This window comes from Octodon degus, unplaced genomic scaffold (assembly GCF_000260255.1).
Source record: "Octodon degus isolate 3935 unplaced genomic scaffold, OctDeg1.0 scaffold00057, whole genome shotgun sequence".
Taxonomy (NCBI): Eukaryota; Metazoa; Chordata; class Mammalia; order Rodentia; family Octodontidae; genus Octodon; species Octodon degus.
The window spans coordinates 10,025,474-10,049,995 of record NW_004524633.1 but is presented as its reverse complement, the minus strand read 5'-3'; the positions used below and the strand labels follow the sequence as shown (position 1 = coordinate 10,049,995).

The 24,522-nt window shown below is 38.4% G+C and overlaps 1 protein-coding gene across 1 annotated transcript in view; it reads left to right on the top strand.

Annotated features, from left to right (window-relative positions):
• Negr1 (neuronal growth regulator 1) overlaps positions 1-24,522 on the top strand; it is an 891,516-nt gene that overhangs the window by 331,559 nt on the left and 535,435 nt on the right. Inside the window, exon 2 of the mRNA XM_004634002.2 lies at positions 3,355-3,587. Coding sequence (XP_004634059.1) covers positions 3,355-3,587 — 233 coding nt within the window. The remainder of the gene's footprint in view (positions 1-3,354; positions 3,588-24,522) is intronic.

The window sequence follows — 24,522 nt, the reverse complement described above, 5'->3', positions numbered from 1 at the left end:
GCTTGTCATAGCCACCTTGATGTTCAAAGTTCATTCAAAACATTTACCTTTCATGACCATTTTGACTTTGAGGAAGATCCAGAAGTCATGAGGTGTCTAAGGTTAAAGGCATCCGATGAAAAATATCTTTCAGCATTCAGAGAAGGAGAGTAAGGACACTCTGCACTGTGTTTCCAAAGCTGCCTTTCCAATGGGTGGCACAGAGCAGCAGCTTCCCTGAGTGCCTCTAGCGGGGTGTCTTCATGAGTCCAGAACTGTTTCACAAAGTGGTAAGAAGGATGAGAAGTGTCTGAAGCAATGGGGAACATTTTGAAGGACGTTATGGACAAAGTGTCTTTTACTATATTTTAAAATTTAAACATTGACTGTAGAGTTTGAATACTCATTGTATTTGTGAAGAGAAGAATTCATAAACCAAAAAAATATTTAGTGCCCATAGTATAGAAAAATAAACTGATAACAAATTCCCAAAACAGTACTCTGTATAATTTCCCTTCATACTTAATTCAGACAGCATACCTATCTCTCTCTGAGTTGTAAAAGTAAAAGAAAAAAATGAGGGGAGAGTGGAAAAGCAAAAGTAAGTGGATAAGCAAAAGGTACAGTCCCATTAACCCCAGGAACCATTACCGTAATGACAAAACACATCGAACATCGCCCATATATACACTTGTATGTGTTTAGTTTGTTTCATGTGTTTATATGTTCATTTCACACTCTTCCTTAAAAATATCTTTCTGCCTGAAAGATATGAATTTAGAAAACAGTAAGCTATGCCCCAAACCTGACTAATCTGTCTGGTACAATTCCATACAGTGTATGGTAATTTGAAACTTTAAAGTTTAAACTTATAAATATAGTTGGACAATAAATGTTCAAGAATCCAAAGAAGTAATAAAGATGTACCTTCTCTGTGTCTCATTCAAGGGGACTTTCTAAAGTGTACCTTGGAAAATTTTGGTCTGGAAATACTGACAGTTTAAAAATATCATTATCCTACCCCAATAGAGGTAAAGGATCTACTTTCCTCCAAATTTTTCACAGTACAGAAGTTAAATTCTGGTCTTCTGTGATGGCCCTTGGCATTCAAGAACAGAAGAATAAAGCATACGCTAAGACATGCTGGTTAAAATCTGTGGCCTTCCTGACCCCCACACCAAGTAAAAGTAAAGCTGCTACTACCTCTAGGGCAGAGGAAATGCCTAGCAGAGAGCTCTAAACAGGCTTCCATGGTAAAAATATCCATTAATAATTAATTTCTTGCTTCCTTTAGAATAGGACAGGTTAAGCAGTTGGTCACATTCAGTAAATAAGAAATTACTTGCAGTAATATCTGCAACATTCTAATCATCCTCCCCTGTCTGAAACCCATTTTGAAATTCTTTGATCTGCATTACAGTGGAAAGGACATTGAATGTGGAAAAAGACTTGATTATATATTCAACTTTGCCACCCTGTCTTTCTGTAGCTAGGAAAAGTCATTTAACCTAAACATCTCCATTTATCTTCTAGTGATGAAGGGCAAAGCAACGTGCACCCTCCGGGGTTGTAACAAGGACCCAGTAGGATGAAAGGTGAAGATCACACAGTAAACACTTGATAAATTCAGAGACTGCGTGATACACTGGAATTTTCACAGACCCAGAAGTGGTACCTCAGAGTAATGTCCTACATGATCTTGCGAATTAGAATATATGCCCCCTCATCTTCTTCCTGCATATTATTAAGAATTATACTATACTGCGATTGTTTAATTATATCATTAAGTGGGGTTATTTTCGTAGTTAAACACCCAAGGAAAAGGTTTTCAATTAATGATGACCTTTATGACTTCTTCCAGCTTGGATTCTGTGGCGGCTGCTGAACCTGCCTGCAAATGAGATTGGGCAGTGTACCTTGTTCTTACTCCACCCGCCCGCCCCACTGATTAGATTCCCACATTCGAGCAGCAGCCTGCCCCGTCCTTTCGGCTTGCAATTTTGCAGCAATCTCAACACTGTGCTCAGTCCCCCGAGGGATTCTGTGGCAGTGCTGTCACACTATTTTGATATATGTGTGTTTTCATTCTGTAACTGGGCTTTTGTACTCATTTAAGAAAACCAGTCTTTAATTTGTAACAGAGTGTTTTCAGGGTAAAATAGAGAATTTCAAGCCTCAGCAAAATCACAGGCACATGACCAGGGCCATCTATGCTAAATCTTGAAGCGCCTGATGTCTATTAGATATAGAGCTGTGTTTTTGAATCTTCTTACAAAATATGATTTTGAATAAGTACTTTAGAGCTTACTAATTATGATTTTGCCTACTATTATCATCTGGCTCAAGTTTGGCTTCCCAATTTTTTCTCTCATTCCTCTTAAGAGCTACTTACAATTCCACATAAGGCCCACGCTTCTTATCTCCGCCTAGATAGCATTGCCCACTTCTGCCACTTCCGTGGACCTTCCTGTGTCTTACAATATGCAAACGCCCCTTCTTTTCTTCCTTTTTCCGCAGGCATCCTTTCTCCCCACCTCCAATATCAGATCAACTCTTGCCATCCACACATTCTGCATGTGGTTTCACCCACGTATTCTCTTCTGCATCAGTAATACTTGGTACTTGAGCTATTTTCCTCATGAGACTAAAATTTGTAGAGAGCAAGCACAATGTCTTTTTAAAATTCATAAATAGGTACCTAATAAATGTTTGTTGATACATGAATGCTTGCTAGAAAAATCTGTTGGACAGTTTATTGAAAAGACAGCAAAAAATGTGCTGCTAAAAGGATTATATTAGCTTTGCTGCATTTATTACGACAGCCATCAGTAGAAGTTATTTATAAGTTTATCAGTAAAATGCCATTTATAGTTTCAGTACAGAAGCTTACCACTCGGCAACAGATATTTTTTAAAGCTATCACTTGTGTGGCTCTTCTATCCTTTCAGCCTCTGGTTAGGATATTTAGATTTGGAATAGGTAATAGACCTTTCCTACTTCTTATAGTTTCAAAAAATACATTTTAACCTGCAATGTTGTTTTACTGGAACTAATTTCACTTCATATAGATTTGTTTTGTCCTGCAAAGAGAATTAAGCATGAGTTTGGTTCTGAATTGAAACACACACACACACACACACACACACAAAAAAAAAAAAAAAAAAAAAAAAAAAAAAACACATACAAAAAAAAAAACTATACATGAGTATTGGTGTGGACGATGTGGCAGGGTGTCCGTGTCTCCCAAATTCATGTCTGGTGTGTTCATTTGATGCTACGCTGTCCTTCCACATAGGGAAGGAACACTCATAACAAACATAGTCTTGTCTTGCATTTCCTCTTGACTAATATTTTTCTGCTTCTGGCCATGTATAGGTGCTACTTGGAAGATGGCGCTTCAAAGGGTGCCTGGCTGAACCGGTCGAGTATCATCTTTGCTGGAGGTGACAAGTGGTCAGTGGACCCTCGAGTTTCGATTTCGACACTGAATAAAAGAGATTACAGTCTCCAAATACAGAACGTGGACGTGACGGATGATGGCCCCTACACGTGCTCCGTTCAGACGCAGCACACGCCGAGGACGATGCAAGTGCATCTGACCGTGCAAGGTACGAGTTTCCAGAAGGGCTTCGGCTGCGAAGGACTTCACATGTTTAATCTCTAGGCTGCAAAAGGGCTCAGGTGCGCCTAGCAGTGTTGGCAGTCGCGTCCTGGTTGCCTTTGGAGAATTATGTTGCTAGATACCATTTAAGAGGGACGCAGACAAGAAGTCCCCGCTTACAGAGATAAAGAAATACCCATTAATGCCACATAGTGCTTTTTATACATGATGTATTTTGTGTCTTTCTTTCAATTATCTCTTCAATAAATTTTTGAGAACCCATAATAGGCACATTAAAATAAATATTTGAAAGCCTCTGATAGATACATTGAAATATTAAACTTTTTGAAATATGGATGATAACTGTTTAAAAGCAAATTCTCCCAGCCTTCCAACACCCTCTGTCTACCCCACTTCTGTTTAATTTTCTTCAAGTTACAATGAAAAGTGGAAGCCTTTTAGAATTATTTCATTTAAATATAGAGTAATTGCAAAATATTTACACAATACTTTAGGCTTTGATTTAATTTCAGGAGATCATAAATTATGCTATCTAATATATAATCTCCTATTACAGACAGAATAATTCAATTATTTTCCTTCTAGTGCATATTAAAATGTAAGCACCTACATAGCTCCAATACAAATAATTTTCAATTATAAAGCAATTAAAGGGCTAGAAAAATCAAAAAGGTATATTTTGCCTTTATCCATTATTTATTCATGACCTGTGGATTAATCCTGTTTTGTTTGTATAGAAATATTACTCTCTGTGGAGCTCCATGACATTGCAGCATTTCTAAGCAAAATTAACAACAGGTCACATGAAAACATGGTACCAACTGCACACATGTTCAATGTTCAATGTGGTGCCCGTGTGAGCCCTCTGGTGTGCTTCCTCTGAATTTATCTTTCAGTGAACTCACAGTTTTAGTTTCTGAGAGAACGGTACATCTGAACTCAAACACAGTTCAACATTCGGATAATATTAAAATACTGCATTAAACAACTTGCCTTAAGGAGTAGAATATAAACTGAATAATTAATTCATGAGTTTCCTCAACAGCCTTCTTGACTGCAGGTTATTGCAGTGTGGTGATGTCTATTACGTACCAGTGCCATATAATATGACAAATGTTTCACAAAATCGATCTTCATTCCCAGCTTATTCAGGGAATCCAGAGGGCAGGTGAGATTACAAGACACAAATACATTTTCTTGTGTTATCCACATCTCATCTGTTTTCTTATTCAGTTTTTGCCTTTTGACCTGAATTTCTAGACCAAGAACTGTAAAATTTTTATTTTCTGGGCAAAAGTCTATTTTTGTAGTGATATATTGGAGTCACTTAAGATGTACACATTTTACTTCTACATTGTAAACTTTCAATGATGTATTTCTGAATACTAAAGATATACTTCTTTTACTCCTTTTATATTTTCTCTTCTTCCATATTATGCTTCTATTTTAGCTAGGCTGTGGTATATAATATATGTTTAATTTCCAAAATGTTTCTTTTTATCTTATATTACACAGGTTGTTTAATACTGTTAAACAATTTTTAAAACTTAACACATGACTTCATGTTGTCATACTAATTTTGCTGGCCATTTCATAATGGTGATCTTTTGAGCAGTTAAAAAAGTTTTTTTTGTTTTGTTTTGTTTTTGTTTTTGCTTTTGTTTTTTAAGGTACTGGGGATCGAACTCAGGACCTTGCACTTACCAGGCAGGCACTTATGCCACTGACCTATCTCCCTGGCAATAAAGTTCTTATTAAATGTGTCCGTATAATATTTTGTGCTTTTAGAAAATAGCAAATCCAGCCTGCTGTTATGAACTTACATGGTGGGATCAAACTAAAAGTTAATAATTTTACACTATTTATGAGCATAATTACTTATTATAAGTTGATTGACATGAAGGCTGTTTTCCAATTACAATAATAAAGTTCAGGGAGTATATTAATAAGCTTGTCAGTCAACTCAAGAGCTAAATAAATATCATAAAAAGCCCATTCCACTTCAGCTACATTTCCTCTCAATGGACAAAAAAATTGATGTACACATCTGCTCTGCTTTTAAATGGAGTAAGATGTGTGACATTAAGTTGTAGACCACAAGTGTTGAAATGTATGTTCTTGGCCTTATGATCTATCATTCCTTTATTCACCGACGTGAAGAAAGTTAGCCATGAGGGAGGCCTCCACTAGTCCTGGATGTCAAATCTTCATCGGTAAAAATGAAGATCATCTACTATTGTTGCAACCCTGTCCTAAAGGAAATATGGTTTTAAAATCATTATTTAAAGGGGTATCAAAGCAAGTGTTTTATACGAATAGAGATTAAATGTTTGGGAAATTTTCAGTTCAACCTCTCTTTTACAACTTTGAAAGAAAATGAATACAGCAAGAGTGAAGGAAAAGCCAGCAGTAAGAATCAGAAAACCTGCTTGCAAATCTCAAGTTTTTTTTTTATAAAATGAGCATTACCAAGTAGATAAACATTCATTTTCTTATTTAAAAGAAACCCATGAACAACAGCTCTTTAAGTCAAAAATCATAAGAGAAACAACTGAAAGAATTACAAAAAAACAACAACAACAGTATATTGTGATTATTTGCTTGGAAATCAAAAAGGCAAAAAAAAAATCATTCAATTTTATAAAAACTATTCCATAATGAACTCATCTTGAGCTCTGTGAAAACTAAGTTTCATGCCTTGCATCCACTAGTTTGATCCACAAATGGATCTCATTTCTTTTCATATTCTTCACTTATCAACTGAGCTGAATAACTTACGCACTCACCAAATTTAAAGAATCTGATCATGTGGAATTTGGATTCAGGTTGTGGGAACTGCTTAAGATATTCAGTAACAAAATAAATGTTTTTCATTATCTATATATACATTGCTATTGATAAAACAAAATTACCTGACTGCTCAGTGTTCCAATCATGATGGAACATTTATTTAGAGCAATCTTCATGATTTATGAGTATAAAATACACACGACTGCTGAACTTTTTGTGAAACTGTAACTCCCAATTATAATACCAAAAGACAGGAAGCATTAAATATAAAAATGATGCTAATGTGAGCATGCACTGGCATACTTCCTACTTTGAAGAATTCACAATGTGCACTTGGGAATAAAAAAATCCTCAAAGTTATTGCCTATGAAATTATTATATAAGAAAATTTTGTCATTCTACTTATGCACTTTCAGAAAGTCATATTCTAGAAATTCTCCGCAAAGCATAAGATTTGAGTAGCGTGTGATTCTGAACAAAACCTTTCAGGTATATTTAACTTTGTAAAGTATTGGCATTTCCTCAGGGAATTTGATCTACCTAGTGCTTGTGACGGAAGCGGGGCTGTGTTTCCTTTTTGAAGGTAGGGCTTGTTTCTCCAGAAGGGAAACGACTACTGAGAAGGTAGTCATCAGACACCAACCAGTGATTGGCCCTTTGGAGACATTCTGAGTTGCAGAGAACCACCTTGGGCAAAGCCAAGCACTGGCTACCACAGCCAACATCTGATGACTGACTTAAGTGAGGGGTGGGAAATCCCTCAAATGAGGATTACTCAAATGAGTCATTTTACTGCAGAGCTGCAGATGGGATAGCTGAGCTGTGGTCTAGCACAATTACAAATCAATTTCTCCCTCTGGTCAATCTTATTTCATACCTACCCCTAGAAATCAATTGCAAGAATATTCTTTAATAAATGTGCTGCACTCTAAACTCCATCTGGCTTCAGCATCTTCTAACCAACGACTTTGGACAAGGCAATGCTAGGTCTTGGCCTGGCTTTGTCATTGTTTTGAAAAAGCATTTGCAATGTAGAAAGACAACTCACTCAAACATCATTTACTATTAACATTGAGTTTTATTCTTGGAGGGGTTTAAAGTGGCTTATAAAGAACAATTCAGTATATGAAGATCAAAAGAGGAAGTAGCAGCAAAAACACAAATAATATGAGTAGAGTGCAATGAGAGGCGAAGCTAGGCCATAGGATTTATGTCACAATTTCTATATACTTTTAAAACTTTAAAAAATATTTAGTTCTAAACTTCCTAGCAGCCAGTACAGAGAAGTACAGGATCAGTAACTCATTTCATGGTCCGTAACATCTCAACACTCTGATCATTTTATTCAGAATGAAGCATTTCTACTGTGAGTCAGTGGAGAGAGGGCCTGGGAGGTGTGAGGAAAGTCACACAGGATGCAGCACTTGTTTACTGGGCCGTTCCTCCCACACCTTTCAGGGTAACCTAAAATGTAGAGGAGAACAAAAAATATTAAGTAGAAATTAAACAAAATTCCAATTGAGTAGTACAGTGTTAATCTTGCTTTATTGTTATTGCAATCCATCAATAGTTTAGAGCCTGTTCTTGATACAAACCTCCACAAATACCATTTCTCTCAATGTAACTTTTATGACATCAATTTTATGGTATCAAGCAAATGTACACTACAATTATACCTGCCAGTGAGTATCAGGATAGTTATTCATATCTGTAGCCACAGATGTGAATCTATGTTGTTTTAAAACCAGTATATATTAACATCTTTTTGATGGTCACTACAGCCTGGGTCATTTGCCCTGCCAATGCCAGGAGCAGCACTCTGCCACAGCAGGTTCAATTGGTTCATACTCCTCTCGAGACACGGGTCTGCTTTCCCCAAAAGACTCACATGGGGAGAAAGCTGGTGTGGTCACAGAAGCCTGTTAAAATACCATGTACATTGGAAAGTTCAAGTCATTGTTCTGCAACAGTGAACATTTCAAAATGTTCAGCGAAATGAAACAAAAAAAAATGAAATAAAATTCTGGCCCCTAAGAAAAGTTTCACAGTGTCCAGGGTTGTCAAAGTACTCATTGTTTCCTTGCAGGGAGGGCCCCGGAGAAGATCCTCTAAGTGATTCCTCCTCTGGTTTATTTATTCAATCTGTGCTGATGGTACCGGGGAGGACTAAGCCCATGCACATGAACTCAAGTTTGAACGTGCGCCAAAACACAAAGAAATGAGCAGCCGACCTCCAACACACGCCCTTAGGATTCAGGGAATGGAAACACATAGTGAAGCACCTGACATAGAATAAAATAAAAATGGCTCCATACCTGTGTTTCACGTATTACTATTACCTTACCTAAAGAATCTTTGCTTTAAGAAATGTAACTTTATGGTATACCTCCAGAATTACATTATTGTAAAATACCTTAGCAAAGTGAGAAGGTGAATTTGGAGTAGAGTTGCCAATAAGCACAAATCACGAACAAGAACTCCTCAAAGACCTAGATTGTGAACATGATCTTAATCTTTTTAAAGCACTAACTAGACACTAGAAATCAATTTCTAGGAGTGACTTACTGCGGTGGTGCATGCGTGTTTCCTGCTTATAAGCAAATGCTCACCATTTATTCTTTAAAAATTCAACAAATCGTAATTAGATTGACAGTTACATTGGAAGAGATGCACTCCGTGTCTATGCATCTGCACGGACTTGCCCCTGAGTACTGCAGACCGCTCCTTGCTTGTCCCCATTCACATTGCTTTGCAGGTGCCAGTTAAAATCAAGTGCTACTGAGCACCCAGAGGCCTAAGATGCCTAGAGACTGAAAGTAGAGCCAAAGATCAATTAGGTTCAGTAAATGATACAAACCTGCTTCTATTACTCTCTCGTAAGTGTGGCCTTGTGTTTTCCTGGTCAAGAAGGCCTAGCACACAAAGCCTTCTATGCTGTCCTGTGTATAATCTGGTAGTGGAGCACCGTTCTCGATTTAAACTTCAGTGAAAATCCAAATGCACTCTACAGCACACAAATCTGATGAAGAGAGTGATGGTATCTTCTTATAAACTTTCTTTATACTGCCATTTACTGATGAGATGTGGGTAGGAAAGGGCAAGTAAAGTCTACCTCTTAAGAGTACACGTTGCCGGCTTCCATGCTGGTCTCCCTGTTTATTGCAGAAAGAGCAGTGTGCACCGTGACAGCAAAGAAAATGGCATTTTTGCTAAATAGAAAATTTTGCTGTAAGATAGTTCCCATCCCACTGCCTTCAGATCTACTTATGATTGGACAATATTTTGAGAGGTTTGTTTAAAGGGCAGAAAACCATTGTATAGCTTGAGGTCAGTGCTGAACAGGAATAATGTTGCCCTACTGCATTCTTAAACTTTGTATGAAATCAGGAAGAAACACATATCTGGGGAAAGGACGGTTGAGACAGAAGAAGAATGTTATGTATTATTAATTTGGGGACTAAGTAAAGCAGTAGTTCTGTTTTTGATAAGATAGAGTTCAAAATCCAATTTGAAAACATTTTAAAGTAATTAACCCTTTAAGCAAGATTTCCTGCCCTTAAAATTCTCTTTAATGATTAATGGATAGTTACTACAGCTCCTGAAGCATAAAAATGATTAGTGTCTTGAAGCTCATACTGCACACATTAGTTCTTGGAAGAATATTAATTCTTGGAACTAATTCTGAGTTTTATATTGCATATGCATTAAAGAGTAGTTACATTTTCTGCCTATCTTTAAGTGTCTTTATTTGTACCTAAAAAAAAAGAGAAAGAAATCCTGTGAGGACAACATGTCATATCTCAGTGTAATATGCACTATCAGTATGAAACGTTCTAGAAATAAAAGATAACCAATCTCTATCTGGCTCATTTATTCTGTGAAACTCTGCAAATAAAATCTAAGTCAGATAGAATAATTCATCTTCTCTTCGAAACTCATTATGATGTGACTTATTCTAAGAAATAGCTTTGTTTCATTTCTCAAATCATTTGTTCAGTTAAAGTAATACCACAGGAGCAAAGAAAAGTTTGCTAATTTGTTAAATTAAACACTGGCATATTTTTGTAACTTTTCTTTAGGGCCAAGATAAAATATATCCAAGGAGAAAACTTAAATTTGGCAGTAATATTATTCAGCATTTTATTTTATTGGATTTTTAAAGAAGGGTCTACAGGGTGTTCAGGGTCTCTACTAGATCGGACTCATAGTGTTCCACCTGTTTACAGCCTCCGAAGAGCTGGGATTATAGGTGGGCACCACCACGCCCAGCCTCAATCGCCTTCTCAGCATGCCCTGAGGGGGTGGGGCTGGCTGGGCAGACCCTGGGATCAAACCCCCAGCCCCTGTGCCTGCTTTCAGGTGCTTTTATCTGCTGAGCTATTTGGTCTGCCCTTCAGCTTTTTATTTATTGCAAAAATTATAAGAAATAACTGTATAAGATGTCAGAAAGGAAATGGATACAGTAAACTCAAGGGGCAGCATTCACTTTGCAAAGCTGGAGCGACCCGTATCCCAGTGTCTCCTCACCCCAGGCCATTTTCCTGCCTTTCCTCAGTGTTTCCTGGTGAATGATCTGGTGAGAACAGAAGAAAAACCTAGGGAAAGTGGCCTACGCAGCTACATGGGCAACGTCTTACTGGACATTGGCCATTGCCTTCAGCCCATTGGTTCCTGAAGACTTTGTGGTGAAGAGCACATTTGGAAATCTGATGAATTCTGTGACGCTCATTTCTGGGATTCTTAGCCTTCCTGTTTACATATGTCTTTTTATAAGCATGAGGCTCATGAACTCCCTAAATCTACCCATGGCCTGCAAATGAAATCCTAACTCTTTGGGACTGAAGATTACATTTTCACCCTCCCAAAACCTGAATAGTGTGTGACAAGTGTGAGGGACTCAATAGCCTTATTGGTTGGATACCTGTACAAGTATTTTTCCTCTTGGCTTCATGCTGTTCTCTTTGCTTAAGCTATGACTAAATATGTTGATGCTATTGATAGAGCATTGACATCAGGATTGCTGATGTGACAAGAAAAAGTTTAAATTAAAAGGATTAGTTAGGTATTCATGACCTTGGTTGCTTATTTTCTTTCTGGGTCTTAGTATCTTCTTCCTCTGCTAATCCCATCATTTCACAAAGTCAGATTCATGATTCATTTTGTAGAGGAAAAATAGTAAGTATTTTACAGACCAATTTTCTGGCAATGTCATTTTGAGGGAAAATATAATGAACTTGAGCCACAGTTAGTTATAGAGATCATGTATGGGCAAAGGTATTAATATAAACCCATCAGGACCATGAGGTAAACAAAAAGAAATTATTTAAGGTACTTCACTCATTGTTTCAGGTTTTGATTAGAGCAAAATTGTGGATGGACACTTTATAATATAAATTATTGAAGGCTGTTTTAAGGCTATTTATTAAGATGGAATAACACAAGTAGTGGTGTGTACTGCTCTTCCCTCTGGTCAGGCCCTTGTATTTCCAGGAAGCACACTCCAAAAATGCATCCAGGACAAATGTAGTTTCCCTGAAGAAAACCTTGTGCCCTGTAACTCAGTACCTGCTCTGTGAGACTAGCTTAGCTAAAAGTTTCACATGTCTTCCTCCAGGAAGCAAGCAAGTGCCTTCTTTTCTGTAAGACCCACTTTTACCATTTGAAAAGTAAAATGCATGGCCAACCTTCTGTTTTACTGGAAACTGTGGAAAGCAATTAAAGACATAAGATATTTCTTACAGTGTCTGATTCAAAGTGGTCTCAATGGACATTATAAATTTCTATTTGCAACCACCTACTAGAATAGAGAGACCTTTCCTCGTTTCCTGAATTAGAATATAATTGATGTTGCTCTTATTGATTCCAGTGGATTTTTATTTAAACTTACAGACAATGAAGCTAACCAGTAAAATGTTATGAAATTTAATGACTCTCCCTTCCCATTGAGAAAGTCTAGGTGAAAAAGATATAATAAAGAGTATCAATGTTAAGACTGAGGTAGAATAATTGGAGATAATTCCACCTTTTTTGAACAGTAATTGCTACCTAAAATGAAAGAAAAGGAGTCGTGCACTGATTTTTTGCCTCTTTGATCTCAGAGCCAGTCCTCACTCTCTCCCGCTGTGCTTGGTATTAGTCCCAGGAGCATGTTCCCAAGCGACTCTATTTTCTGCTTTCTGGCAAGATTCACCCAGTGGGAGTCACTGGCAGGAAACACGGTGGAGACAGGGCCAGGGAAGAAAGCAGGCTGTTTTCCTGTCTCCTAATGGCACAGGCAGTTGTGCCTCCTGGGCTCCGGCTTAGGCTGGACAGGACATCCTTGCCTTGGCACAGCGCGCAGGAGGGAGGAAGCCCACGCTGGGCTCAGAGCTGCTCTGAGCAGTGCTGGATGCTGGGTCCTGGCAATGATGCCTGTTGCATAAATGTCAGCCGGTTTCTATCGCTGCGAATCACCGAGCTACCTCTCCTGTGCATCCTTAATCTTTTATTTATCACATTTACAAACAACTCCCTGTATTAAGCCTTTTTCATTTGAAATACTTAGATGACTTGCTGCTGTGCTGCAAGATCATGGTGCATACTGCTCTTTGCAAGTAGTTCCTACTTGTGCATATTCTCAAGAGGCATATTTTTAAACTCTATCCTTCATATAGGTAAGCATTTTACATAAAGATAATTACCTATTTACCTTCTAGAGAAAAATATCTCATTCCTGAGTCTGAAAAGCAAATTTTAAAACAAATTTTAAAATTAATTACACATATGCTGGGATCTCAGATTTACTAAACTAATTATCAGAAAGTAAGACGAATTAGGAGGAGAAACTAAAAGTATGCATAATTATTAAATGTTGGCATTTATGTGAGCCTTGGGCTTCTCTTTATTAGCTTTTTGGGTGCAATTATCATTAACATTTCAGTTGCATCTTTAATGAATATTAGAGCCGCAAATACACAATGACATGAGTGAGAACGGCAGTCTTTCATTTTCCACACGGGCTTCATCTTTAAGAAAAGAAGACTACAGGGAGGTGGTAAAGCCATCCTTGTGCCTTTCCTGGGAGCTGGGGGCTATCCAGCAATATTCTGGGCCACGAGTTTTACAGTTGCACCTGTGACTTGTGGGTGAACCAGGGAGGAGCAGTTCTCGACTCTTCTCTAGTCGATCTGATACCGGGGCTTGGGCGCTAATGCTACAGCAGCTTAGACACTCCCTCGAGCACACGCCTTGTGCTAACCATTTATAGGCATTGAAACTCTCCAGGTCTGCAAGTGAGAAATAGCCTCTCCCTTCAAGGAATTTATGAGTCTGAGGGGGAAACTGACTGGGCAAAAAATGCACGTACTACTGTGAGACAGGAAAGGAGCTAGAGCACAATTTTCTGCAGGACACAGAGCTGTTGTGATCCTTTGTTTGGAGGGTCATAGCCAACTTTTGAAATGAAGCACAGGGCAGGCAGAGGGGATTGGTATTTTCTGGCAAGGCAGAGTGATGACCAGCTACAGTCTTCTGCTTGGAAATTGTCTTTGTGTGTGCACTAAATCACTGGGGACAGAAAGAAAAGCTGCTGCACATGTGAGTGTGTGCACAAGAAGCGGACAGAAGTGTGAAGCCATTTTCTTTTGTCCATCACAGAGGGATAAGGGCGGTAGGGAGGGGACAGGCAGTGTTCTTTTATACAGGAGGGACAGTTTGATGAGAAACGTCTTCTAGAATCAGTGCTGAGGAAGAGATGCTCACAGGCATCTCTTGAGAGATGAACGCACTGGTGGGAGTCACTTAAGTGTATGAAAAGCACTGCGCTCTTGGGGAGCAGCAGGAGGAGGCTGTAATTGCCGGGTTCTGCTGCTGACTGGAGCCATTCATTGCAGAGCGGAGCAGCTGCTGAGAGCTAAAGAAGGGAACCCCAGGGAACCACGGCTGGGAGCTCCCCCAGACGAAGAAGCTGCCAGGGGAAGCATTCCTTCGGAGTGTCTTCATGCAGAAGCTTTAAGCTTATTCCTCCAACTCCACCATCTTGGTGGCTAGTGAACATGGAAGCATAGTCTTACAGATATAAAAATATGGAGAAACGCTGAAGAGATAATCAAAGATGAGTCAAGACTTCCAAGCCACAACTTGTCTCAGACTCTGACTAAAGCTGCCCTGGCTGAAGCAATGTCAGTTTTCCACATTGTTTATACAGGAAAAGAAAATACCCCCAAAAAGGAAAAAAAAATTAAGTGAAGTATCTTTTAATTTGGATATTCTTTACCTGAAAAGCATATGAAAGGATATACAAAATTTGGCACTTTGTGGTATTTTTCCTCTGAAAAGGGTGACTATGTCTTATATCCTGTTTTCAAGGCTCTTGACAATAACTGACAAGAGGAAGAGTCCCGAGGGAACACGGCAACATCGGTCAATAACTTGTCCGAAAAAGGCAGTGTTGTTTAACTGATGAGCTCAGGAAATCATAGAATTGAATGAAACTTGGCATCAGTAGCCACGCTTAAATTTTCAGTTATGATTCAAGATATTATATAGGATCGACTCTGTACAGAAATGATTGACTGTATATTTTTGGATCACCTCAGGTTGAAAGTAGCATAAGAGCCTTTTTTTTTTTTTTCAACCTGGATGGGAAAAATTTTCTGTTGAGAAAACGGAAGAAAGAAACTCCAGGTAGGAACCAGCAGTGTTTTCACACTTAAAAGCCTGGATGAGAAAGAGCATAGCGTGGGGAAGGCTGTGGGCGGCTGTGGGCGTGGAGATGTTTAGCTTGCAAATATGTAATTTTTAAATGTATCTAGCGACAATGTTGTATTTTTGAAATCTTATTCAGCTGCCAACTTTTGGCGAAATCATTTCATCTGGAAAAATTTTGCACAGAGTAAGCCACATGGGAGTCCTGCTACCCTGGTGTAATTAATACTGCATTGCTGTGAGTTTGAATCGATAAACTTGACCTTCAAACTTTGGCTCTTATACTATCTGTTCTGAGAAAACAATAGAATCAAGCAAAGTAGGTTAGGCTTTGAGTATATTAGTGCGCTGGGGTTTGAATGACCAAGACGAACAGCACAGAGGAGAAGTCACTGCCCGAGGTGCGGCATCCCTGACTTTTTTAATTGCAGCAAACGGAGCAGAGATTTGTTTTGTTTTTTTTTTAACAGGAAACTTAAGTGTAGTTTTCAAAGTAACATACATTTGCCTTCGAAACTACTAACCTACTAAACATTTCTGGAAATAGTTACTTTACCTCTACACTGCGCAGATAAAAAATTCTTCTCAGCGTTATTTATTTTGCTAATGAAGATGCCTTATGGAGCATTTGAGCAATGATTTTTAGGCAGAAAATATTTCAAAGCTTGCCCACCTCTCACGAAGACGTTGCCTTTGGGCCAGGGAGATGGCTCAGGGGAATAAGCGCTTCCCTGGCAAGTGCAAGGGCCTGAGTTCAATTCCTGGTTCTGCAAAAAAAAAAAAAAAAAAAAAAAAAAGACGTTGCCTTTATATACCTAGAAGTGCTTTCGCTGTCCCACTTTTCAGGAGTTGGCATGTGCAGAGATCACCACGAGGCTTTGGAGCTCGCAGTTCCCACGGCCCGCTCTTCGCTGACAGTACGATGTGTTCCTTCAGCTTCACACTGCACAGTGCGGAGGTCTCGTTCAAGCCAGCCGAACCCGATCTATGCTTTCTGAAGTGTGGGTTGCTGTTCTATTTGGCTGCTTCTGAAATAGGACAGGACTCAGTTTTTGCATTCGCATGTAGCTAACCAGTGGGTGTGGCCTCAGAGGAGCCGAGGGAGGGGAAGTTTGGAGCTCTGGACCCTCTGGGCGTACAGCAACTTCTTGGAACTGAAATACTAGGTTAATCCAATAGAAAGTGCTTTCTCTATCTCTGAGAATGAAAATGATCTTGTTCTCTTAGTTCTAGATAAGTGAAAGGGTTACCCTTCTGGTTCATCACCTCTTGAGTGAAAATGACTATTTGTTGTACTTACTCTTAAAAGACTATACTACTCTTCTCAGGTGACTAAATATAGCATTTTGCTTTAATGTCCTCCACCATTTTCAGCTCCCTTCTTGTCCCAGCGCAGCACTTAACATTCCCTGTCATCACCGTCAAGCGATATTAATGAGTAGCCACAGGCACCCAGGCCTGCTGAGTGTGCTGTGCCCAACGAGGCTCCATCCTGTGTGATTCTGACAAAAAACAGAAAAGCCTGCCACACATGGGGGCATGAGGAGCACGCTCACACAGGAGAATGGAGAGAAAATGTGGTGCCCACATCTGCCTTGCTTTTTTTCTTTTGTCTTAGACTCCTGTCATCAATCAAAGATATAGAAGTTGTCCATCATATACAGCTGCATGGATTCCTTTTGAGTGAGCACAGAATGAAAGCTGAAAAAGAAAAAAAAAAAAAAAAAACATAAAAAAAAAAACCCAAAACCTAGACCTATGATTATCAAAATGTTTAAAAAAAAAAAAAAAAAAACTGTATATAAGGAAGTTAAGATATCTGGCATTTTTTTTTTTTACTTTGACCTCATGATTCTACATTTCCAGTGTTTCATAGTGAAAGGATTCTTTTTAAGGCTTTCCATGTCATCTAAACCTTCACTGCCAAATTACCTGCTAGCTTTCATAATGGTTGGAAAGCAAAGACATAAGACAGTCTGTTTCCAGTGAGACACCTTAGCCTTTACACTTAAATTTTGTGATTGAAAATATCTCAAAATTATCAAATACTTATTGCAGCATCAAATATTATAAAAGTGGCTTTAAATATAGAAAGTAGGGGCTGGGGAGAAAGCTCAGTGGAATAAGTGCTTGACTGGCAAGCACAAGGTCCTGAGTTTGATCACTAGTGCCACCAAAAAATAAATAAAATAATAGAAAGTGGTAAAAACCAAATAGCAAGTGATGAGGCCAGGGGTATAGTAAGTGGCGCTGCACTTACCTGGTAAATGCACAGTCCTGAGTTCAATTCCTGGCATTAAAAAAAGGAATAGCAAGTGATTACTTTTCTGATTCCTCCAAAATAACAATCACTCCACTTATTTTCTTGTATGGTCTCTGTTACTGTGTAGAGAGGCTAAATATTCTGAAATCCCTTAAAATCCCTTAAAGTTTCAGATGTCTGTCTTCCTTTATTGAGCACGCCTTCTTCTACCCAAGTACTATTGATAATACTTTTTCTGAGTCAACTTTGACACTTTCTAGCCTTATGTGACAATCTAATGTTGAAAATATACTGCTTCAGCTAAAAGATAAACAACAGGAGAGTAGTAAGGTATTCTCTACCTTCACTGGTTTTCCATGATTGTACCAAAATATCTGAGGTAATCAACTTCAAAAGATCAAAGGTTTATCCTGTCGCACAGTTGGGAGGTTCAAGTCCAGGCGAGGTAGGCCTGTAGCTGTTGTGTTGGTGACAACGTCCAATTGTCATCTCTGTAAGCCTGGATAGAGCAAGATGCTTAGCTCATAGAAGCCAACAAACACACAGAGAAAGAGCAAAAGAGGCCAGCACCACATGTTTCTTCTGAACACATCCTCCAGTGCCCTAACGCTTCCAACCAGACCTCACCACTTAGCAGTTCCCACTGCTGAGTATCGGTGTTTTCACACATGAGCAGTTGGTAGGCATTCCAGATACTAACTGTAGCCATTTATTCTTCACGATAAGTATTTCTTCATGAACTACTGGGCACTACTACAGCTGACATGACTCAGCTAACAGAACCATGATGTAAGGAAAGCGGCTTCTCTGAAGCATGATGTCATTGGATAGGCTCACAGCATGGAAAGGCTGAACGTGAAGGTAGATCTACAGCATGACTGAGATGCACTGCGGACTGGCCTGTGCACATACAAACGGTGTAAGCCCAGTGTTGAGACACTTATTCCAGGAGCTTGCGGGCAGATGGAACCCATAAGGATTACCTCAAGAGTGAACAGTTAACACATCAAGAAAAGACACAAGTCAGCGCTGCAGAACTCGCTGTTTTCTGTCTCATTGTAATGAAAGCCATTCAGAAGAGATATGTGTTTCTAGATTAAAAAGACTCAGTGGTTTTTGCTTCTTCTCTGTCACTCTAGCATCTTATTTAATAGACGTATTGTTATAAGTATTAGCTTGCCCAACTTTCTATTCTATTTACTGATGACAATACAACATAGAAGTATGCATATACCAAGCCATTTTCAACATTAAAATGACAGAAAGGCTTCTTATCAAACCTAAATATGCTAAAATGCCACTCAGCCACTTTGTTTATTAGAACTAATGAGATTCCTGCTAACCTTTTAAAAATTTGAGACCAATTGTCTTCCAGGCTGATAAATAAAGCCATTTTCAAACATATAACATAGTGTGCAGCCTCTAACTTTCGTAACGACAGAGAAATTGCAGGCCAAATTATTGGGAAAACTTTAATATCAACTGAAGGAGAAGATTTAATAGCAGCCAAAAGGACCATACATAAAATTATAGTTACTACCAATAGCAAAAACAAGAATACAAGATCAAATAAACCCACCTGGGTAAAATAATAGACAGTGATTTCATAGTAAAATGGTGGCAGCGTGAATATGTATGGAACAATACTCAAAAGGGAAGCAGCATTAATTCTTGACTTTATTCATTTATTTATTTATTGCTGTCCTGGAGGTTGAACTCAGGACCCTGGGTTTGCCAGGCAAGCACTTACTCTACTGCGCTATCTCCCAAAACCCTTGACTTGTTTTAGATCATAAACAAGAGCGACACATAGATTCAGGTGCAGAGACTGAATACGCTGATTGGACTTTGGTAACTTCCAACTCCCGTGCCTGGTTAGAAAGCTATGCACACCTAAGGAAGAACCAAGTCTTCCAAAAGACAGAATGCTGTAGTACAGTAGTGGGTGGGTGCTTGTGTAACCTAATAGAGAAAAAAATTAACTTCTCTATAGTGTGATGGGAAAAACGGAGAAGACTTACGCTAAATGGTCAGTGAAAGTGGCAGAATCAATAGCTAGCACCAGACTCAAATCATAACATTAAATGAGTACCATGACAGTGTCTAGTTGTCTTTGGTGCACAAGGACTGCATCACAGACAGAGGCCCAAAGTTCCTGAGATCTTAGTTAACAAGGAGGAAAACAAAGATACAGAATATTGTTTTATAAGTCACATATTTACCTACTTAAATACATCCTAACTTTCTGTAGAAGCATTTTTCATGAATTTTTAGAAACTCTGATTAATAGAGAATTGGGTGCCTGTATTTTATTTTGTGGCATAGTTTGCTGCTGTTTAGTTATTAGAATGCCTTATAGTGATTATTTTAAGTTCCCATGTCTCCTGGAGGTAATCTATAGGAATGTGTGGCTGCTAGCCACTTCTAGAAGCGTATATATAAGTGTCGTGTATTCTCTTACCATCGAAGAATTTGGTGTTTCATTTAATTCATCTATGACATGTGGTAGAACAAAAAAATGATGCTTGATTACACATTAGAGCCACAATAATATGAATTTTGATCTTTGGCATAAAGAATTGCCGAAGTCTGTCTGTGGGGAAACTTGGCTGCAAGAAGAATCTGAGAATTTGAGACTGGGGATGAAATGTAATCCACCATTCACAGGTGCCCTGTCAGTCTCTCTTTAGAACGTACAAAACTGTTATGGGTTGGTTCAAAAAGAGTTAATAAGTAAGCAGTTTTGGAAACTCATTTCCATCCTGGTTGACCATAAACTCTGGTCTCAGGAGCCAGAACTATCACTCAATCTTCTTTTATTGTTCAAATTAGAATGCCTTTGTTTTAAATTTAGCAATTCTTATGTTAATGGGAGAGGATGTTGGTATTGTGATCAACTCTTCACAAAGAAGCTTAAACCACAGAAGGATTAGAAATGGGCTAGGAAAAATATTATTTGTCTTGAATACACCAAGGGGTATACTTAGCTATTGCTGTTCTTTTGCTTCTGCTTTTTTTTTTCTTTTTCTTCAGAGAAAACACTTTTTTGTTGCTAGAGTTTGAAAGCATGTATTAATGACTCTAAAATAATGGGATTCATGGATGGCAGCTCTACCTTTTATCTTTTGAGTGTGTGTGTGTGTGTGTGTGTGTGTGTGTGTCTGTGCATGTGCATGTGTGTGTGTGATCCATTTCTTTGTTACAAAGGATTAGAAAGTGCTGAACGACTAGAAAGAAAATACTTCAAAATGAAATCAGGATAAAAAGAATAGAAAGAGAATTCTAATCACTTGGGGAACCCATATTATTTGGCACTGAGTCTTTCTTATTCTTCAAATGCTAATCTCTAAAGGACAGAAATCCAAAACCAAAAGCATTATGGGATACCACACACAGAGTACAGGACTAGAAGTGACCTTGTGTGAACTTTTCTTCCATTGTCCGTGCTACACAGGAGTAGAAAGTAGATAAGCAGATAAGCACTACTTCTCCATCAGAGACTCCTTGGCTTGAAAGGGCAAGATTTAAGATATATCTTGTATCGGTAGGCCTGTCCGATTGCTAAGGCTTTCTCCAGGCAATTCTGCTAAATCATATGTACTAAGCAGGGAAGCTTCATGCAAAACATTTATGGAGAAGAGAAAAAATATTTTAAATAATAAAATTGACAATCATTCTAAAAATCATGGGTATGTTCTATCTAATAAAAAGAGCGGATTCGCACATCAACAAACAGGGAGACTTACAGGTACAGTCTATGTATCTGCATGTGTTGATACACATATCGGGTGGAAGATGACAGAAGACACCTTTTCTTAAAAGCTATTCTTTGGGGCAGTAACACCCACAGGTTTATGGCAATAGCAAGAATCATATACGCTTAGAAACCGTGAATACTGCACTCTCGTTTAAAGTTCCCACACAGGAAACACACACTGGGTTTCTGAGGTGTATGTCTATCATAACATGAACCCAACTGCACTACCACATCTTCACATACCCTAAGGGATGGAATCTTCCATATCCTGGTTCCAGTTCCTTTGGCAAATATATTCACAAAGCAGACCCTAAGCAGACTCTAAGCTGTCCTGCTACTCAGAGTTCATTCCTTAGCTCTCCTCATGCTTCCGGTTTAAGCTCTTAGCATTATTTACAACACTTTAGAAACGATAGACATGTATCTTATTCCAATTTCTTGGACAAAAATTTGAAAGAGGAAAGTTGAGATTATTTTGTCAGGTCGGAGCTCAGAAGAGTCAAGTCTCCAACAGGTGGCGTCTGCTTCCTTCTCACGGCCCTTTATCTTAACCTCCATTCAATCAGCTCAATTAACACCAAATTACAAAATTCTGAGAAAATGTTTAATTTTTTTACACATTCAAAAATAATTAATGCATAACCAGTGTTGATGAGTGTACACTGAAGAACTATTCCCTAGAATGATGTTGCCTTAGATTTCTTCTCTATGATGTTGGATCCGTTTACACTTGAAGATTATTTCAGTAAAAGAAAGCAAGTAGAGCGATAGGTGCTTGCCATGCCGTGTCAGCATTCTGCACGTGTCTTTAAGGTCTGACAGAAATTTCTGTTAGAATCCAAGGCTGTATAACATCCTCAGACAGGGTCAGCCAAGCTACTGCAGAAACAACGTTTTGCCAGATAAGTTGCATGCAACTTTGGATGGAAGTTTATTCAGGAAGTGATTGCGTGGTAGAGAAAGTGGCAAAACAGAAAGAGGATGGACTTTTGACTTGAAATATCTGCACTTAAATCCCTCCCCCATATTTAACATTGGTGCCTTACATAAAATCCTTCAAGTTTATTGATAAGATTCTGTTTGCTTATTTGTAAAATGCAAAGAATCACACCTGACTTGGAGGATTGCTGGCTGCTAGCAGAGGCTCAGCTTTCTCATTACAGGCCAAGATTTCCTAATTGTTAGTGACAAAGATCTATTCTTAAGCCATTCTATTTGCAAGTGTTCACACGGCTCCTCCAGTTGCTTGTTTGCCGACTCCCACACAGGGTTCTCCATCCATCCAAGGTCGAGAGGACATTTTATTTAAAGCTTGTCAAGGGCATCAAACATGTGGTCTCTTCTCTAATCATCATTAAATATTTGTTGAATGAATGAGAACTGTTACTGAATATTAGTTGGCTGACTTTTAATATTCGCGATATTCGAGATTGTGGGGCTACTTTTAATAATCAGTGATGAGAAAAAGACCTTTAAAATATTTAGTGAACATAAAAATTGATTAAACTGATTTATTTAGCTAAAAAAAGATGTACTTTCCTACTCCATCTGTTGATTTTAGTTTTAATTTCTTGTTTTGTTTTCCTGTAAGCTCTAATCCTTTGATAGACTCTGAATGAATATGTTAAATATTTAAGTAAATGTCCATATCATCTATTTAGTTTATGCATAACTGCAAGTGATAGCGTTGATTAACTGTGTTTGATATTTCTGATACACTATTTGCTATCTTTTTGTGATTAATAAATCTTTCAAACATTTCCATAATATTAATATATATGTTCAGTCTTAATAATTTTTGTGAATTCCAATTTATTTTCCAAATCTGGCCAAGGGAGACTTATATTTGAAACTATCAAGATAAATGGTATACAGATTTATGAAAAGTAGAACAAAATAAATATTCAAGTGATGACTAAAATTACATAAAACATCCTTTCCAGTCAAAACTCACAATTCATTAGTCTTTTAAATTGTAAGTACTGGAGCGACATATCAGTTTGGACTGTAAAATTAATTTGCTAGTGTTAGGCACCATGATCATTTTCTTCTTCTTCTTTGAACAAGAATAGCAAGACACAGGAAATTTTTCTTGAATTTACAGTGGGTTGGGAGAGATTAACCAAATGAAAGAGCAATCACTTTCATGAAAGACAAGGTACCTTAAAAGGTCATATTTTAATTCAGGGTCTATCTCTGAAGAAATATAACAATGACTCTTCAGGGCCTTGACAGATCTTTCACACCCCTTCAATTCCAGTCCTAGTTGCCCGATGTGGGAAAGAAAACCAAGGACCATCTGCAGTGGACCCCTGCTTGTGCAGAACACCGTAGCAAAGGCTGAATTGTTCTAAAAGTCGCAGGAGAAACCCAAAGGGAATTCTGCAAGATTCTCAGCAGCCAGAAGCCTCAAGATTCATTAATACCACTGGGACTTGTAGGTTCAAATCCCTGAGTGGTTTCAAGTGACTTTCTTTTGTCTACAGTGTTGAATTTCATGCTCTTTAAAAAATATATGCATATTACAAAGATAAGGGAACAAACTCCATTTGTTTTATTGACTTGGGAAATGAAATAAATAACCTAAAACTTCTTTAATACCCACTTTAGTAACAAAAATAATACAGGTAATTGGAAAAGTGATTATGTGTGTTTGTTAAAAAGATTAATCACTAAACTTTTGTGGAGTGGGTTAAAATAGATTTGTGTGTAGAAGAGGCATTAAAATCAAGTCTTAAAATTTACAGATGACACTAAGATGTACTATATTTCAATGAGTAACAGCTTAGAGAATTAGAAACAAAAGAGGTCAGGAAGACTAAATTTAACTTGTTATTTCCTCTCTGAAGCTCTTTTATTCAACCTGTTTGGATTAGTAACTGGCCTTCTCAGGGCATTGAGCAGATACTGAAGCAGCTTTAGCATTCGTAGGAGTGTTTTAGCTTGTATCACTGTAGCAAGCAATCTCAGCATACTGGCCCAAAGGAAGAAAGATTTATTTTACCTTACATTTCAGAGACCTCAGTCTGTGATCCTTTGAGCCCATCATCTCTGGACCAGTGATGAATGAGATCATCACAGTGGAGAGAATAGAGCAAAGCCGCTTGCCTCACGGTGGCCAGGAAAGAAAAAGTGAGGGGCTGGCCAGGTAGCTCAGCGGACTAAAGCGCCTGGGTAAGCAGAGCGCAGCAGATGGGATTTGATCCCCGACTTGCCATGCCAGCCCCACCCCTGGGGTCCACTGGGACAGCCATTGAGACTGGGTGTGGTGGCGCACCTGTAATGCCAGCATTTGGGAGACAGAAAACAGGAGGATCATTATAAGTCTGATCTACTTAGTAAAACCCTATAGACCCTGTACTAGGTACTTTAAAGAAAGAAGGAAGGAAGGAAGGAAGGAAGGAAGGAAGGAAGGAAGGAAGGGAG